This window comes from Centropristis striata, chromosome 13 (assembly GCF_030273125.1).
Source record: "Centropristis striata isolate RG_2023a ecotype Rhode Island chromosome 13, C.striata_1.0, whole genome shotgun sequence".
In the NCBI taxonomy this organism is placed as follows: Eukaryota; Metazoa; Chordata; class Actinopteri; order Perciformes; family Serranidae; genus Centropristis; species Centropristis striata.
This window is the reverse complement of record NC_081529.1, coordinates 15,588,284-15,604,448: the sequence shown is the minus strand read 5'-3', so window position 1 is coordinate 15,604,448 and position 16,165 is coordinate 15,588,284. Positions and strand designations below refer to the sequence as shown.

General features: G+C 41.2%; 3 protein-coding genes across 4 annotated transcripts; 1 reads left to right on the top strand and 2 right to left on the bottom strand.

Annotated features, from left to right (window-relative positions):
• Positions 1–245: 245 nt before the first annotated feature.
• Positions 246–2,590, bottom strand: si:dkey-66i24.7 (uncharacterized). The gene is made up of 2 exons (XM_059347977.1): positions 2,078–2,590; positions 246–1,795 (listed from the first exon to the last, which is right to left on the bottom strand). The coding sequence occupies exons 1-2, from the start codon at positions 2,172–2,174 to the stop codon at positions 1,191–1,193; spliced, it is 702 nt and encodes a 233-aa protein (XP_059203960.1). The 5' UTR covers positions 2,175–2,590; the 3' UTR covers positions 246–1,190.
• A 193-nt stretch (positions 2,591–2,783) lies between these two features.
• Positions 2,784–8,927, top strand: armc5 (armadillo repeat containing 5). Its single transcript, XM_059347975.1, has 7 exons — positions 2,784–3,526; positions 3,619–3,649; positions 3,750–3,860; positions 4,363–5,260; positions 5,346–6,154; positions 6,496–6,628; positions 6,943–8,927. Exons 1-7 carry the CDS (start codon positions 3,134–3,136, stop codon positions 8,444–8,446), a joined length of 3,879 nt encoding a protein of 1,292 aa, XP_059203958.1. The 5' UTR covers positions 2,784–3,133; the 3' UTR covers positions 8,447–8,927.
• A 590-nt stretch (positions 8,928–9,517) lies between these two features.
• LOC131983278 (cytochrome c oxidase subunit 6A, mitochondrial) lies at positions 9,518–11,894 on the bottom strand. 2 transcript variants are annotated; one of them, XM_059347979.1, is made up of 4 exons: positions 11,739–11,894; positions 10,346–10,421; positions 9,885–10,027; positions 9,518–9,763 (listed from the first exon to the last, which is right to left on the bottom strand). In XM_059347979.1, exons 2-4 carry the CDS (start codon positions 10,419–10,421, stop codon positions 9,674–9,676), a joined length of 309 nt encoding a protein of 102 aa, XP_059203962.1. In that variant the 5' UTR covers positions 11,739–11,894; the 3' UTR covers positions 9,518–9,673. The 2 variants fall into 2 exon arrangements, with proteins under 2 accessions (XP_059203962.1, XP_059203963.1); XM_059347980.1 differs by lacking the exon at positions 11,739–11,894 and adding an exon at positions 10,512–10,611.
• Between the last annotated feature and the right edge of the window lie 4,271 nt (positions 11,895–16,165).

Genomic DNA, 16,165 nt, shown 5'->3' with positions numbered 1-16,165 from the left:
AGATAATGATAATATTCGACAAAGAGATTTCAATTTTCCTAGTTTTACACTTTACAAATAAAAAAATGAAGTTGGAAGTTGTAAACCCTAACCATACCAGATTGTAAACATTTATTTCTGCTGTAAAATTATTTGTATATTTATGCACCTCATTAACATGGGGATCTATGGGGACTAACTCACTTTTGGAGCCAGCCTCAAGTGGTCATTTAAGGTACTGCAGTTTTTGGCACATCCACATTGAATTTACTTTTATTAATATTCTATTGATTATACTGGTATTAAAACCATCAGCCGTGTAAACATTGAATGCTGCAGTTCCACACTGTCACCACTGGAGGGCAGTGCAGTTTCATAGTTCTAAATACACTCACAGCAACTGTCCAATAAGCCATCAGTATCATAACAATATATGTGGGGGAAAAAAACATGAAACAGTCAAAAGATAATGTTTTTAATATTCTGTCCTCTGCCTGTTAGTGGACAGAATATAAGGTAGTATTTATTGCAGGATTGTTTATTGGAATGCATTACATGGTAAAGTTGTTAATACTGGTGGATAACAAAAGAAATTATTTAAAGATGAAATGTAGATTATTATAACATTAAGCTTGTCTATGAATTCCTTTATATGAATAATCATAATAAATATCTATGTTTTTACAGAAAAGGTGTTTTAGTGTAACTGTGTTCCTGTGTAACTTCCCTTGAACACTGATAATAGTGATGTTTTCAATTCCAACGGCCCGCATAAAAAAATAACATGTTCTATTCTTGCATAGGTCGATATTAGATATCAATAAGTGGTACACTGATGGTAGAATGCCTGTATTAATAATATCTGAGTAGTTTTAGTTTTTCTGCACCATCAGCCAAACATAATCCACTCTTATATTTAGGTATAAAAATAATTAAATCAATTGGGGCATCAACAGAAAAGGACAACTTTGAGAAAGCATGTTATCTGCTTTCAGTGTAAACAAAATCTGATTTGTGAGTTTATGTCTCATCATATGTCCTGTTTTTGAACTGCTACATCTGCTGTCTACAGAGTTCAGACGGGCCAAACTATTCTTAAAACTGTGCCCACCTGACCAATCTAAAAACGATTATAACAAACACACTCAGACAGTCTGTGTCGTGCAGTGGCATAAAAGTTTTTGGTAAGAGCAAATAACATCTCTTCCGGTCTATTGTCCATCCTTTGACACCTGTGTGCTGTTCTTCTGGGCCAGGCTGGCGATGGCCTGAGCCAGGTTGTTAATAGCCTCTATCTTCCTCTCCTCTAGAGCTTTTTGCTGGGCCCACATGTTCATCTTCCTCTCCTGCAGCTCCATGTACAGCTGTAGGACGTCCTGGGGAGGCCGGGCGGTGCAGGGAGCAGCTGTAGCAGGAGGTGTAGGGAGGATAGGAGTGAACCTCTTGCTTGCTATGGCCTTGCCCACTTTCGTCCCACTGAGCTTGGCTCTCCGCTGGGCTTCGATCTCCTCCTGGCTCTTACCCAGGACCTCGTGCATGGCCTTGAAGAACTCCCAGTGGACGCTGGTCGCCCCCAGCCTCTTGGCCCTCTCTGCGTTCTTCCTGTACGTGGCCAACATGTTCCTCCACTTAAGGTCACACTCGTACGCCTTCACTGTGACGTCTGTGACCTCTGACTCCCTCAGTTTGGCGTTCACTTTCTCTGCCACCATCTCCCAAAGTTTCTTTTTCTTGCACACTGGCTGGTCAAAAGCCTGGTCCATTTCCAGTCTGGTGTTGACAAGGTGCCATGTTGCCTGCAGAGTCCAAATAAATTCTAGAGAGGAAAATAAATGTGTATTATGTCATTAATCATATGGCCTCATGATTTTTTTTAAAGTTCATTAATTTTATCTGACACATCTTGTCTGATTAAAACACCTTTTTGAGGTAATATGTCATCAAAGGAAATGGAATTGTTATTAATGTAGCTGACATGATATGGGTCACGGTTTATGACTATAAATCACCGCAATAGGCAGAGACTGCGCACTCATCAGGCTCTCCTCGCTTCATGCGATGACTGGATGAAACCTGTTTAACTTCAGGATGTACTGACCTGCTTTAGTTTTATCGGCGTCCACCACACCAGACTCGACTGTTTCCTTCCCTTCCACTTCAGTACTTTGAATCACAATTGTCTCGATTACCTCCATGGAGCTAAAACATTACAAAAACGGCCAAAACGTGCTTGTTTTTTATTAGAAGTGTGTATCTATCGTGGAGTTTAACAACATCTCAAAGGCACCGATGTGTTTTTTCGCATCGAGTAAAACGGTGACTATAACAACGTCGCTTGGCAGCTTGGAAAGTGTAGTTCTTTTCAGTTGGTACAAAGGCGATTTGGGGGGTTCTAGTGGACAAAATAAACTACAATCCCTAAACGCTGCGAGTTGCTCAGTACAAGCTGCTCTTCATCGCAGTCGCGGGTAATGTAGTTTTTAACGAGAGGAAATGCACACGGAGAGTTGAAACGCGGCGATATTTGAACTACAAATCCCATCGTATATCTAACTGGCCCACCTCCTCACTCCCTGCTCCCTCCCTCGACCGCCCCTGTTTTGCTGTTTGGCTAAAGATGGCGTTAGCGGCTAACACAGGCGATTGCATTTTGTTTCCCAAAAATTATTCGGCCAGTGGTAACAAAACATTGATAAATTAGAGCTTTAATCCGTCATTTGATGTTTAAAAATGTGTTACATTGAGATAATACACGTCCATCACGTAGAATAACGCTTGTTCGGCCTTCTCACGATGTAGGCCTGTTTTTTAGGGAGTGGACCGAGGCTGTTGGAACTCCATTTCCCGGCAGCAAGTGCGGCGTCAGGTGGTACAACTTTCCTTTTCCACGGTATCTGTAGTTTCCTGACCACACCAGATTGTTATTTTTGCGGAAACTTTTTATTTTTATTTTTTAAATATGGACTAACTCATTCAGAGCATATATTCACAGGCTGAGTAAACAAGATAACATTTTTCAACTGAAAGGACATGTTGTTTAATTTGTCAGTATTTCACTGGAAGTTTCCAGTCATGCTCCACAGTGAGTATAACATCTGTCTAAACTGAGAAAAATCAAGATTATTGAACCCAGAGCCTGCCAAGCAGAGGACTCATGGCTGCATCACCTGTGCAAGGTGACTGGAAACAACCTCGAACACCCTCCAGAGAGGGGAACCCATTGTCACCAGAGTCTTCTTTGACCTGGTGCTTGGCTCACCTCTCCAAACCCGGATCAGGGGCTGAACATCATGGGCATGGCAAGGCTGACTCAGGTGGTGGCAGAGAAATCGACAAGAGGTCCAGGGTCTCTCAGTGGCGAGCCCTGGTTGCCATCCGGACGCAGCACATCAAGGGTGACAAGGCTGGCATTACCAGATTCAGAACTCAGGGTGGTCTCCGACCCCTGCTGGACCTGCTCAAACACCCGGAGTGCTCCAGGAAAACCCTGGACCTGGCTCTGAGCATCCTGGCAAACTGCTGCACTGAGCTGGAGACACGCGTAGAGGTGAGATAAAAGTAATAATAGAGAAAGTGATGACCACTAATTTTTAAAACAACCATTGAATCCGCTCACATTTTAAATGTCTTCTGCTATAGGTTCGTAAGCTTGATGGAATAAATATTGTAGGTAAGTGGTTATTTACATTTCTATGAGGAATTTAACAATCTTTGGTACTTTCCCCAATTAAAAGACAGTAATCTTTAAAAAAAAATCTTGATTATCATAGTGGAGATCCTGAAGGAAAATGTGGCCCTGGAGACTGTCCAGAACCGAGCAGCCCGAGCTTTGGGAAACTTGGCCATGGATCCGGAGAGCTCTGCACTCATCCACTCTGCTGGTAAGTCCTAAATGTCATCATGTCTCACTGCATCAATTTTAGCTGGCAGTTATAAGCATTTAAAATGAGATGCAGCTTGAATGCTACTTGAGTGGAAATTATACTTTTGCAGTAGCAGCAGAAGTAGTAATTGTTTTGATGTTGATTATCTCTTTGAACATGTTTTTTATTATTTGTGGCATGGTTTTTACATTCAAAGAGCTGAGTGTGCAGCAGCACATATTCAAATATTTAGACTTTATGGTGTATATGGTTTGGTACTTATCACATTACCAACATGAAGGGATCACACTGTGTCACTGATTCTCTTTTAATTGGTTAATTGCTTGTGTAATTGTAAGATGTTTACTAGCTTGCTCACATATGTTCTAGTCAATTTACTTCTTTTTTAGGCAGCTTTGATGCTGCAATCCTAAGAGTCTCTTCTAGGAATTAATAATTATCATCTGTGAAATGTTGTTGTGGAGATATTTAATTAAAAAACATACGTTATTTCCTACAGGTGGTGTTCCTCTGCTCCTCCTGTGCGTGTCTCTTTCTTCTGGCCCATCCTCCCCCACGGCTGCTCCCCTCAAAGAGCCCTGTCCCAAACTGGAGTGTGCTCAGTCGGCCGCCCGTGCTCTCCTCTACCTCTCAGATACGCCCTCTAACCGCCTGTTGCTGCTCACCCAGGGGACCTTAACTTCTCTTGCCCCGCTCATTGCTCCAGAATATCCCCAGGCCCTGAGGCGGGCGGCGCTCAGGACACTCCATGAGCTGACCCGGGGCTGCGGTATTGAATGTGCCAGGGAGGTGTCCCGTTCTGGAGTCCTCACTCAGCTCGGCGTCATGGCATCGGAGGAGTCTGGTAAACCTTTTGAGGAGCTGGCACTGAAAACCCTGGCCAACTTGTGCTCCCAGGGCTGTCTGCGCCCCCTCGTGGGGTCACTGGGGGTCATCCAGAAGTTCACTGAGGAGGTCAAGAAGGACCCACTAAAATCTGGGGTCTTCCTAAAGGCTCTGTGCTTGTGCTGCAAGGAGGCGGTTAACCGGGCGAAGGTGAAGGAAAGCGGTGGGTTGGAGGTGCTTATTGGCTTTCTGGCTGCCCATCAGAGTCACCCCCTCTCCCGACTAGCCATCCTGGCCTGTGTAGACTTTGTTTTCGATGAATCTGCCATGGAACAGCTGCAGGAGTTGGGGCTGGTCCCTCTGCTTGTTGCACGACTGGTTGAGCTTACGAGAGGCGAGGAGCAGTCTGCTGAGAAGATGGATGTGAGCTTATCCTCCAACATGTCTCCCACTGAGCTCCTGCCCTCGTCTTGTTTTGAGTCCTTTGACTTTCCTCCTCCACCTGAGGGCTGCAAGAAGGAGGAAGCTGGAAAGGAGCAAGGTCTATGTTCATCAAGCTTTTTAAGTCTCAGGTACGGAGGATGAAATGCACGTTCATCTATTATCCCTGTCAATTGCTACTTTCTGTTGTTTATCTATTTATTGCTCTCTTATCAGGTCTTGGTTGGTGTCGGAGGGTTTGATCTCTTCAGAAGGGGACCTGCTGGATTCCTCTGGTGTTGAAGGGGAATGGGGAAGTCTTCAGATCCCTCCATCTTCATCCCCTCAGACCTCCTCCCCAAACCCAGAACCCTTTTCCTCCCCAAAAAACTCTTCTCCATGTAACCCTTCTGCCTCGTCTACTTCGAAAAAAGCTGCTCAGCCTTCCCCTATGTCCTCTTCGGGCCAGCTACAACTCTCATCCTCATGTAAAAACACTGATCCACCTCCCTCTAGTCCTGAGCCTTCCAGTGCACTCACACCCCAAACCCAGACCAGTTCATCCACGATCTCTTCTCCCACTAAAACAACACAAATGCCAGTCTCGCCGTCAAAGTTCTCCTCCCCTCACAGAAGGAGGCAGCGTGCTCATTCAGCAGCGTGTTTGACTAAAGTCACCCTTGATACACCTCCCTCTGTGCCCCGCACGATGGCTTACCACCACCCCTACCACCCTGAGCCCTGGACGCCAGAGTCGCCCATCCTGCTGCTGCTGTCCCGCTTCTCCCACGCCACCGACCCAAGTGCTGCTCTGATCAGCTCAAGTGTCATGTCTGGCTTGCTCTACTACCTCACCCAGCACCAGGACCCCAGCAGCAGGTGCTTCCGAATGCTTTGCCGGCTGAGCTGCAACCCAAACTGTTTGCAGGCGCTGGTCCGGACCGGCTCGGTCGCACTGATTCGTCACCATCTCTGCCACAGAGGGGAAGAGTTTGAGGGAGAGGAGAGGCAGACGGACCGAGTAAAAGCCAAAGTTAAACAACTTGGTAAGATAATGATCTTTCATCTGCAACACAGTAACTTTAAAACAGCTTATACTTGACCCACAGAGCTTGTTTTTAATCTGCATTGTCTCATTTTTATTAAGTGTCCAACATGATAAGGATAGCAAAATATGGTGGTTATGACTCATGTATGATAGTTTTCCTCAGCTACTGGTCTGATACCAGTGCGTTTTTTTTTCCAAATGTAAAATTTGTATATTTGACTGATATGAAGCCAGGGATAGCTGTGGCATTAAAAACACGTATAAATAAACACAATATCGTATCATTTTCTGTATTTCGAACAAGAGCAACATGTAATTGTGCACTGACTTTCTCTGCAGGTTTTGCTCTTCTTAATAATCTGCGTGTCCAGTGTGAGTCTGGTTTTGGCTCTGGGGTTGTTGCCCATGTGATGCTGTCAGGCTCTGAGTCCGACAAGATGAACTGTGCACTGTCCCTGCCATTGATCAGCAGGTAAGTTGTGGATCAATATGAAAATGACCTCAGTAATGATGAAATCTGTACATCTAATGACTGTTATTTCATAAAATGCACTTTGTGTCTTTGATTGTGTGTTAGTGAGCTTAAAAATCTTAATTGTCATTGTGCAAAATTGGTTAAAAAACATCCTGATGAATATATAAATAACAAGATTTTTTTATGTGCAATGAAGTAAATGGTTCTGTATTATACCATTCGCTCATTTAATGGTTTGTATTTACAAAGACAATCCAGAATAATGTCTGTAAGGGATCATGAGCTTTAAAAAACATATTTTTCTCCAACAGCAACAAGTCCCTGTTGAAGAAACTTCTTCTGGACAGCGGCGGGCTGCTCTTGGCTCTGCAGCCTCTTGGTTGTGATGACGATAATGTGGATGAAGGCAACCCCTCTGAATGTGGGAAGTTACTTTCTGACTGGTTTAATTCGCCGCGGTCAGGCCTGACGTCTCAGCTCCACTCGCTGTTCTCCTCCCTGCTGATTGGATGCCTTTCTTCCCTGACGAGTGGCATCAAAATGGAGTATGACAAAAAACGTCTAAATCCAGTAACAACACAGTCAGTCAGTAAATACGATGAAGCTTCACCCCCTCCATCAAAAAGACCTCGCCTGGCTGAAACCTGTCCCTATGGACTCTCAACGTTTAACCTTCTTCTGCTGCTGGATGACGGGACTCAGGTCCGAGCTAACAGGGAGGCTGTGGCTAGGAGTGAGGGCACAGACGGGGTCAGCTCTGAATACTTTTGGGCTCTGTTGAGAGGTGGCTTTGGAGAAGCTCAGTGCAATGCAGAAGAAGCCATTCACATCAAAGATGTCAGCACAGGTATGCTGCTACCAGTGCTGCATTACCTGCATGGATGTCGCCTCCCCAAGGACACAGAGACGACAACAAAGAGTGATGAAGGAGAGAGGAGAGGACAGTGTCAGATCCTGGACAAATTGGTTCTTGAAGGACTGGGAATTTGTGAAAAAGAGGGCGAGCATCACTCAACAGAAGACTTTGGTTTCCAGAAAACAGCTTTAGGAGAGATGATGGTTGGAGCGTGCAGATTCTTGGTGACCGAGCTGCAGAGGGATTTGGAGAATCTCTGTGTGTCTCTTCTCTTTTCCTGCTCCATCAGGGCTGCTAGTCCAGCTGCATCAGCTCCTGAAGTGGACAAGGCTGGAAAAGCTGCATCAAAAATGGACCAAGAATGTCTCGAGTCTGCTGAGGAGAACCTGGCTAATCGAACATCTGAGTTAGAGCTGTCTGGTTGTGAGGTGCAAAGAGAAAATCTACCAGGAAAGACAAAGAAACCAATCAGCCCCCTGCACCAGACAGACAGAAATGTACCCTCTTGTGCTGGAACAGTTCAAAAGTCCAGCAGAGGACTGAAGGACCATAAGACAATCAAAAGTGTGACGACAGTTTCCAAATCAAGCGGTGCATCAGTGGTGGACAAATCGCTCAATACAGAAGAGTTGAGGTTAAGACCAAAGAACTTGATAAAAAGTTCAGGACAGCATCTGAAATCAGCAGCTCAGGACTCTGTTTCTTCCTCAGCAGCTAGTGGAGGAGGGTGGGCTCTGGCTGCTCTCCTCCCACAGGTGTACTGGTTTTCCCAGCGGTACAGCTACCCTGCACTGGGTCGGGCCTGCCTGTCCCTGCTGCTGGGCTGTCAGGACTGTCCTCGGCCCTTCTTCTCCTCCTCCCTTGCTGCAAGTTGCCTTCGCAGATTTGCCAGAGAAGCCGACTGCACAGAGACTCTGAAACAGGATCTGCTAAGTCTGGTCACAGCAGCTCTGAGCTGAGCAAGGAGGGAAATCTAGAGTTTAGGGGTTTGAATCCAGAGGGCACAGATGAAGTGAGAGTTGACTGTGGGGCTTGTTTTAAGCTTCTGGAAAAGCTGCTTTTGTTTTAATTTTATCAACTGTCTGGAAAGTACAAGTGCAACAACAGCACAATCACCGTTGATTTATTTTCATGAACTGGACGCATACATTTCAATTTAGTTTTGATGTAATCTGATATGAGCTGCCAACCGTCCCAGCATGACATCATTGTTTAATAATTTACATTTGTGTTGTGTTTTTTTTTTTTTTAAGTAAAAAAAAAGTCTGAAACACATTTGATAAATGTCATGTAGCTGGAAGTACTGGAATAATCAGGGTTGGTCTAGAAGCCAGTTGTTTATTTTGTACATAGAGATAATATGGATTAGCAGATATACAGTGTACAGATTCCAACTGTCCCATATAAATTTATGCCACTGAATATATTGTTGGAAAATCACTTGCTTTCTGTTTCTTCTTGTTGGAGATATTCATGATGTCAAGAGAATGAATTGTGACTTTTCATTTAGTGCCACCTACAAATCAGATTGCCCACTTGCCCAAAACTGTAAAAGCATGCAAACAAAGTATAATTATTAACCTGAAAATAAGCCTATGCCCCTGTAAGTAGTATAAACAATGAAACAGCATGTGTGTTCATTGTAATGAAGCAACATGTCACCGTGTGCCATGGTGTGGCTCGCTGACTGCCTGAAACAAATGTTTTTCATCACATTTGAGAAGCTGGATTGATCAAGTAATTGGCAAGACAACAATATTGTAACATAGCTATGGCAAGGCAGATTTAGTAAATTGTAATTTAAGTTTGTCTCCATGGGATTTTCTAACAGTAAAAAGAATCTAGAGTATTACTAGACTTGTTTTAGCCTTTTCAAATGAGTAATCTTTGAACAACTACGACTTTGCTGACCCATAGTGTAAAAAAAACCCTGCACTATAAAAGATAGTTAATGAGATGTAAAGAGTTAGATTTCTTGAGGGTTGGTTACGTGAGCAGTGCTCTGAACTGAACAAAAGAAATGACACTCATTGTAACACAGCACAGATTGGTTTTATTCATGTCTGGGTGCACCGCTCAATGGCGGTGTTGCTTGGCCCCTCAGTAAGTATAATCAAGCCAAGTTAACTGCAGACTAGAGGTTTAAATAAGCAGCGAAACACAGCTGATAAATGTGACTGATTCTCTCAGTGATGGGAGCCCTCGTAGCCATCGGGCAGAGGGTTGGTGTGAGGGTTGTGGAACAGAGAGTGGTTTCCATCACCCCAGGGGAATTTCTGATAGGAGACAAACACAAGTAAAGTCAGGGGAAATACACTGATATTCATCCCATTTTATCTCTTCTTTTGCAGAGGGATGGTGTGATGTAAATCCCAGTGCAGGCAGTTTGCAACTCACCTTGGTGCGGATGCGCAGGTGAGGGTATGCCACAAATTCTGGCTGCTCATGCGAGTGTGCCTGACCCTTCAAGTAGGCGTTTACCATGCACACACTAACACCAGGGATCGCCAACACAGCAGTCAGAATCTTCCAGGTCCTCGCTGTGGAAAACAAAACCAGTGAAAGTACATAACTGAAGCACTAAACAAGACATGAGGGCAGTGAGAAAATACGTTACAGCAGCTGCTACTCTACAGAGTCCATATCAACAATAAAATATAATTCCTGATCATTTGCCAAGGAGCATGAATGTGCAGGACGGTTGCCAGCTCTGCAGATATCTCCGTTAATCTTCAACTAAAGGCTGCAACTATACGTGACTCAGCTGCAGTTGCATGCAAAAGCTCTGAATCTAGAGGCTTTGGAGCATTTTGGTTGTTATTGGTCTGAGAGAGACAGGAAAATAAAGATGCACTCACCTCCTCCTTCATGGCTTGAATGTGACGCAGCAGCAAGCACACGTTGAGCAGCCAAGGCAGCTGAGGACACAGACATCTGTTGAGGGAGAAAGGGGAAAAAGATTGAGTAATAGTTGCTTATTTTGATGTCATGCACCAGCCTCGATTTAAAAAAGCATCCGCACACCTTCTTCAAGGCAAGAACCAACAGCAAGTGAATGCAGCAGTACAAAAGATTAGCACAACATCACTTGATGAGCCTAAAAGCACTTGTTCCGATCAATCAAACTTGTGTGGGTAAACATGAAGGGAATTGTAGTCCTGGGTGTGATAGACTACAAGTTAAAGGCAAAGTGTCTACAGAGACCATCAAGAAACTTGTGTATTTTATTGTGTGGGATTTTCAAAATGTTGTATATTCAATAGCTTCATTGTCTCTACACAGATTGTGCCTGTAGGCTCATCAAGTGATGTTCTGTTATCATTTTGTACTGCTGCATTTACTTGCTGCCTGTTCTTGCCTTAGAAGGTTCCTCACTGAAAGTAAGAATTTTTTTTCTCATTTGAGTCTGTTTGTTTGTTTGTCTGTAGTTCCAGCATGTAAGCTAATTCTGATACCGGGTGAGAGATATTTTTTCTCTCTTTTTTTTAAAATATTATGTACCATAATAATGAAGTATATTTTATTTTAAAGGGGAAATGAAAAAGTCACTCCAAAAACTTGGGTATCTGGAGTGCCTCCTGACCCACAAACTGTAAAATAAGACATTCCAGTCAGTTTTTTTAGGGCTGCCTGGATCAGTAAACAAATGATCAACAAGCCATTCAGATGTGGCTCCCCTTCCTATGTCACTTTCAGGCTCTTTAGATTATACCGCCCCCCATCTGAGCATCTCCACCTACGGCTTGTGATTTACCTTTGCAAAGCTGTGTATATTTTTCTCATAAACCAATCAGAGCAGACTGGGCTTATTCAACAGGGGGAGGGGTTAAACTGACAGACGCTTATCTGTAGCGCTAGTAGAAAAAAGGTTAATACAGGTATATTCAGACAGGCAGTTTGAGAAAATATGATGTGTTTTTGAACATTAAAGCATGTGAATATGTTCTAGTAGAAACCAAAAATACAAATATGAACCTGAAAATGATCATAACATGTCCCCTTAAATGTCAAGTTTTACACCAGACATAATGTCAAAATAACTAAAAAAGAACCTCTACAGAGGCATTTAAACATCATATATTTCCCATTTATTAAGTATTTGCAGAATTAATAAGTGATCTGTTATAATGCCCTCTACAAACCAACAATATATATAGAGCAGCAGTCTGGGCCTGCAAGTGTTACTGTGTATCGAGAGCTGTAGCCACCCTGCTGTCATCAAATTACAAGAAAATCAAGCAAAAAACTTACTGTTCTACCGCAGGCAGTACTTCTCAGTATGCTTTATTATTCTTTTTTGTCTTGCAGAGTTGTCGCTTGTTTTTTTATGTCTTCCCCTTCCTGCTTGTTTGTCCTTCAGTCTGTCCTGGACTGAACTCAGTGTGTCAGACTCCTCCCCATTTCAATCTGTACCAGCGCCAAGAAACTTAGTTTATATTTGGTCAAGTGCAAAGGCTGGGTGATACGTGACGAAGAGGAAGAGTGTAAGGGAGGGGAGGTGTGTGTTGGTCCTGCAGAGGATACTCAGACTGCATTACAGAGACTGAAGTAAAAGCCGATTAATCCTCATTAATGGAGAAGTCTGATCAGTTTGTTTGCTTTCATTTTTGGTTTCAGTTTTAAAGCAGTCAATGAAAGCACCTGCGGCTCAGGTGTGAGTCACAGGTGCAGACTAATCTCCAGTTTATTTACATTATGAATTTTAATTAATCAGCTGTTATTGTAAGTGGTGACAATTAACTCCTGTTGGATTTACATCTGTGCAAAAATTAATTTACTATAACTTTTTTTTAAAATTGTAAACAAACCTTTGTTGGCTTTGGATGCCATATGTAACATATGTTTTCACCAGAGGTGGCACCAAGCAAAGTCAAGTGTTTTGAAAGTCAAAAATATACAAGTCTTAAGTCAACTCTCAAGTGCTAAACTTTTAGTTTCAAGTCCTAAACATTCATTACGTCATTACGTACCCATCACCAAATTTAATGGCATTTAAAATATGAGTTATAATATATTAAATGTACAAAAATCATGAATGCTTTTTAGATATTTTATTTATTTTTAAAACTTTTTTTTTTAAATGTCACTGAATTTTATCATAAAAAAGTAGTACTAACGTTTGACTTTCATAGCATACAGCATGGCTGGGAATAGGGATGAGATATTTTCAAGTCAAAAAAGTAAAGTCTCTGGTGTCAAAGTCTTTTTTGATTCTCTAAAGTAATCAAATTTGTGATTCAAATCCACACCTCATTTTTACGCACGTCATACCAAATTTTTAATCTTGTTAGAGCTAAAATAATATCTATCTTTAGAATAAAATATACAATTATAAGTAAGTATAAAAAGAAATGTTGCACAATAACCTCAATTTATTTTCTTACAGCTGCCTTTGATATTGCGCTGTTTCCTTCGTGACTAAAGCTAAAAAATTATTTCATGGGATGGAAATTAAAATTTGTCAGGTCTCGGCTGAGCAAATGTGAATAAATACTGCAAATGACATCTTAAATGAAAATTGTATTTAAATAAAATGTTTCGCGAACATGCTTTTTTTGGCAGTTTAGTGTGAACAGAAAAAGCTTTTAAGCATGTGAATAATATGTTTAATCATACAAACTGACCAAGATTGCTCATTTTATTCCTGTCTTTTAATTACTTTTTGTAAAATCATGTTTACCTTAAGATAGACTGTCCACCAGATGGGGTAGTGTTGCTTTGAGCACACTGTCCTCAAACGCTCCTTTAGACTCTTCTGGTCATTTGTGTTTTACAGACTCACCTCTGCAGTGAGGTTCCCTCCACTTGGCGAGAGTTCACTACAGCAGTTTGGACAGCTGGAGTGACCTAAAATAATCTTTAAAATAAAAATTGTGTAACACATTTGGATTTCAGTTGATTTGACTGCACAAATTATGTATTTATCTGTATAATCTGTGTTTAATCTGGAAAAAGTCAGTTTTATAAATTTAAAAGATTAAAGAAATAAAACAAGAAAAATAAGATGCAACATTAATAGTCAAACTGAAAGTACAATTTCATAATATTTTATAATACTATTATCATGAGTGGTGGAACTAAAGTGAATACATTTACTCAAGTACTGCACTTGACATACTTTTACTTTACTTAAGCATTTTTATTTTATGCAATTTTCTACTTTTAATCCACTACATTTCAGATGCAAATATTGAACTTTTTACTCCACTGCATTTATTTGATAGAATTAGTTACCTTTGTTTAATTAAAAATCATAATATACTGATATAATATGATGCGGTACTACCTATCGATCCAGGAGTATACAAAGTATACAAACTGGCAAGTATATAAAAAAATTATAACATTTAAATGCTCTTAAATGTATTTGTTTGTGATAAAAACACAATTGTCATTATTATCATACTGTATAAAACAAAATTTGAAATTGGCCATTGTGCATATTTTTTTTCTTTAGATGCTATTTATTTCCACTTTTACTACTTTCTCCAACATAAAATAATTCAAATGTCTTTACAAAAAGACACTTTCTCAAGTTTAATTAGATATTTTTGCACTGCATTTTTCCCTCCACTGAGTGCTGGTTTTTCACTGTTAGTAAAACCTCTGTGGACTGTGTCTGGGCGGCTTCAGGCTGCAGTGCAAACAGCAGCCAGAGCCAGCAGTGATGTCAGCCAGTCATGCAAGCAGCCAGTCTGAACGTCTCACACTTGTGTTATTGTGGGCAGAGATTAAACACCATCTCAGTCTGAAGACTCTGTGCACGGACATGTTCTGGCAGGTCGACTCACCGAGGTTTGCATGTGCTGCAGGTGTGCAGCTGGAATCCAGTCCCTCCAACATGCAAACATGTTATTAAGATCACTGCCTGCATTTACATGCATAGCCTATATAAGGCGGAACCTAATCTTTACTTCTATCTTTTAGCAAGTATTCAATGAGAAATGAGATTTATGCAGTATAAAGGTTTCCAAACACAGCTGAGTTTATGTGATACTTGTGTTGGTAGTGATGTGGCTCTAAGTCATTTGGTTCGTCACTATGATCCCAACTGAAATATCTCAACTATGTAGAAGCCAATTTCCGCCAATTTCCGGGAAAAAACAGATCCTTTCAGTCTTTATATTTAGAAAGGTTCTCAATATAATGAGTTAGCTTCTGAGAAAGTCATTATTAGTTGAATGTTTCTCATTAATTTGAGATACCATGTTATTATATTGAAGTAATTACTCTTTATTAGGAAAAATGTAGTTATTATTTTGAAAAAGTCTCATTATTTTACAATATTAAGTTATTATTTTTGTCATACTAAGAAAGTTTCTCCTTAAATGGACTTAGTATTAATGACATATTTTTTAATCAATTAATTGATTAATTAATTAATTTACTGGCAAATATGAGCTTCTATAAAACAACTTCAGGGTGGATCGGGATTAAAGTGGAATCAGAAATATTTTTATTGTTAACTAGGTTTTCACATACAAAAATTTTTGGTGTGGTGTATTGGTGCAAAAGAACAAATGACGGTCTAGAATATAAATATAGGTTAAGGAAACAAGAACTTTAAGTCAAGAAACAGCAGCATAAATAGAACATATGAAGATTATTTTAATCTTGTTTATTACATTCTTGTACCCCAGAGTACTACTAACATTTTTTACGGACAGCCACAAACATTTCAACAGATTTTCTACCTGAACCTGCTGAAGTCCAACATTTCCATCAGTGGGTGTGGAGTTTAGACACATGCACAGCAGCCGGAGGAAGCACTGTAGACTCAACACAGCAAAGTGGGCAGCACAGACACATAATGATGTGTAAATAAAAAATATATTTTTTCCAAACGTATTACAGATTATCTGCCGTGACTGTATCCCTTTATAATCGGTTTGACACCACTTTAATTCACAGCACAAGGGATTAAAGTCATCCTAAAGTGTCGGTAAACTGTGTTATCCAAATAAAAAAGCTGCGTAAACTGAGTTCAGATGAGTCTACCGTGCACAACATCCCTCAGCACACAACCCTGTCTGTGTGTGCTTCATGGCAGGAGAAAGACAACTGTGGATTGTGCAATGCAGTAAGTGTGTGTGATGTTGGACGAAGGTGAAAGCAGCCGGTTGTAACAGTCTGTCCCATCTTTGCCTTGTAAATCTGTGTGGCTCTCACTTTTCTGGGCACTTCTCATGGCTAAGCTCTTTATTGAAGTTTTATTGAAGTTTTTGGACAGAAACTTTTCTTCTGCTCTTTGTGGAGACAATTTCAGAATGTGCTTCTCTCAAGTAAACACCATTGACCTCTTGACACAAATCACTCCCTTTGGCCAAAGAGCCAATGTTCATTGTAGTCTCTTCAACTGAGTAAATCTGTTGCTGTAACTTTCAAAACAGTTTTTTAAAGCTTTGTCTTCCACTTTGAGGAGAAAACCTCCTCAGTCAGATGCAGATTCATCTGAAAGACCTGCATGAAGAGTGACTGTAGGTCTTTGTGTTCGTCCCCTAATGTGTGCATGCTACATGGAGCTGAACACTAATATTAGGCCCCCTGGAGGTGGCCCTCAGTGGCTTACAAGCTGGAAGAAGAGAAGCATAAAACCACTAATAAACAAAACTGCTCCACTTACCAGGCTGAGGGGAAGAAAACCCTTAAAATATAAATTCAAAACTCAAGTCATTTTT

What these genes read in the sequence shown, in the direction of transcription:
- si:dkey-66i24.7 (XM_059347977.1), bottom strand. Translation starts at nt 2,174, where the DNA reads ATGGAGGTAATCGAGACAATTGTGATTCAAAGTACTGAAGTGGAAGGG. An exon ending in CGCCGATAAAACTAAAGCAG is followed by an intron (nt 1,796 to 2,077) that starts GTCAGTACATCC and finishes TTTCCTCTCTAG; the next exon opens with AATTTATTTGGACTCTGCAG.
- armc5 (XM_059347975.1), top strand. Translation starts at nt 3,134, where the DNA reads ATGGCTGCATCACCTGTGCAAGGTGACTGGAAACAACCTCGAACACCC. An exon ending in AGCTGGAGACACGCGTAGAG is followed by an intron (nt 3,527 to 3,618) that starts GTGAGATAAAAG and finishes CTTCTGCTATAG; the next exon opens with GTTCGTAAGCTTGATGGAAT. An exon ending in TGCACTCATCCACTCTGCTG is followed by an intron (nt 3,861 to 4,362) that starts GTAAGTCCTAAA and finishes TATTTCCTACAG; the next exon opens with GTGGTGTTCCTCTGCTCCTC.
- LOC131983278 (XM_059347979.1), bottom strand. Translation starts at nt 10,421, where the DNA reads ATGTCTGTGTCCTCAGCTGCCTTGGCTGCTCAACGTGTGCTTGCTGCT. An exon ending in TTCAAGCCATGAAGGAGGAG is followed by an intron (nt 10,028 to 10,345) that starts GTGAGTGCATCT and finishes TGTTTTCCACAG; the next exon opens with CGAGGACCTGGAAGATTCTG. An exon ending in ACCTGCGCATCCGCACCAAG is followed by an intron (nt 9,764 to 9,884) that starts GTGAGTTGCAAA and finishes GTCTCCTATCAG; the next exon opens with AAATTCCCCTGGGGTGATGG.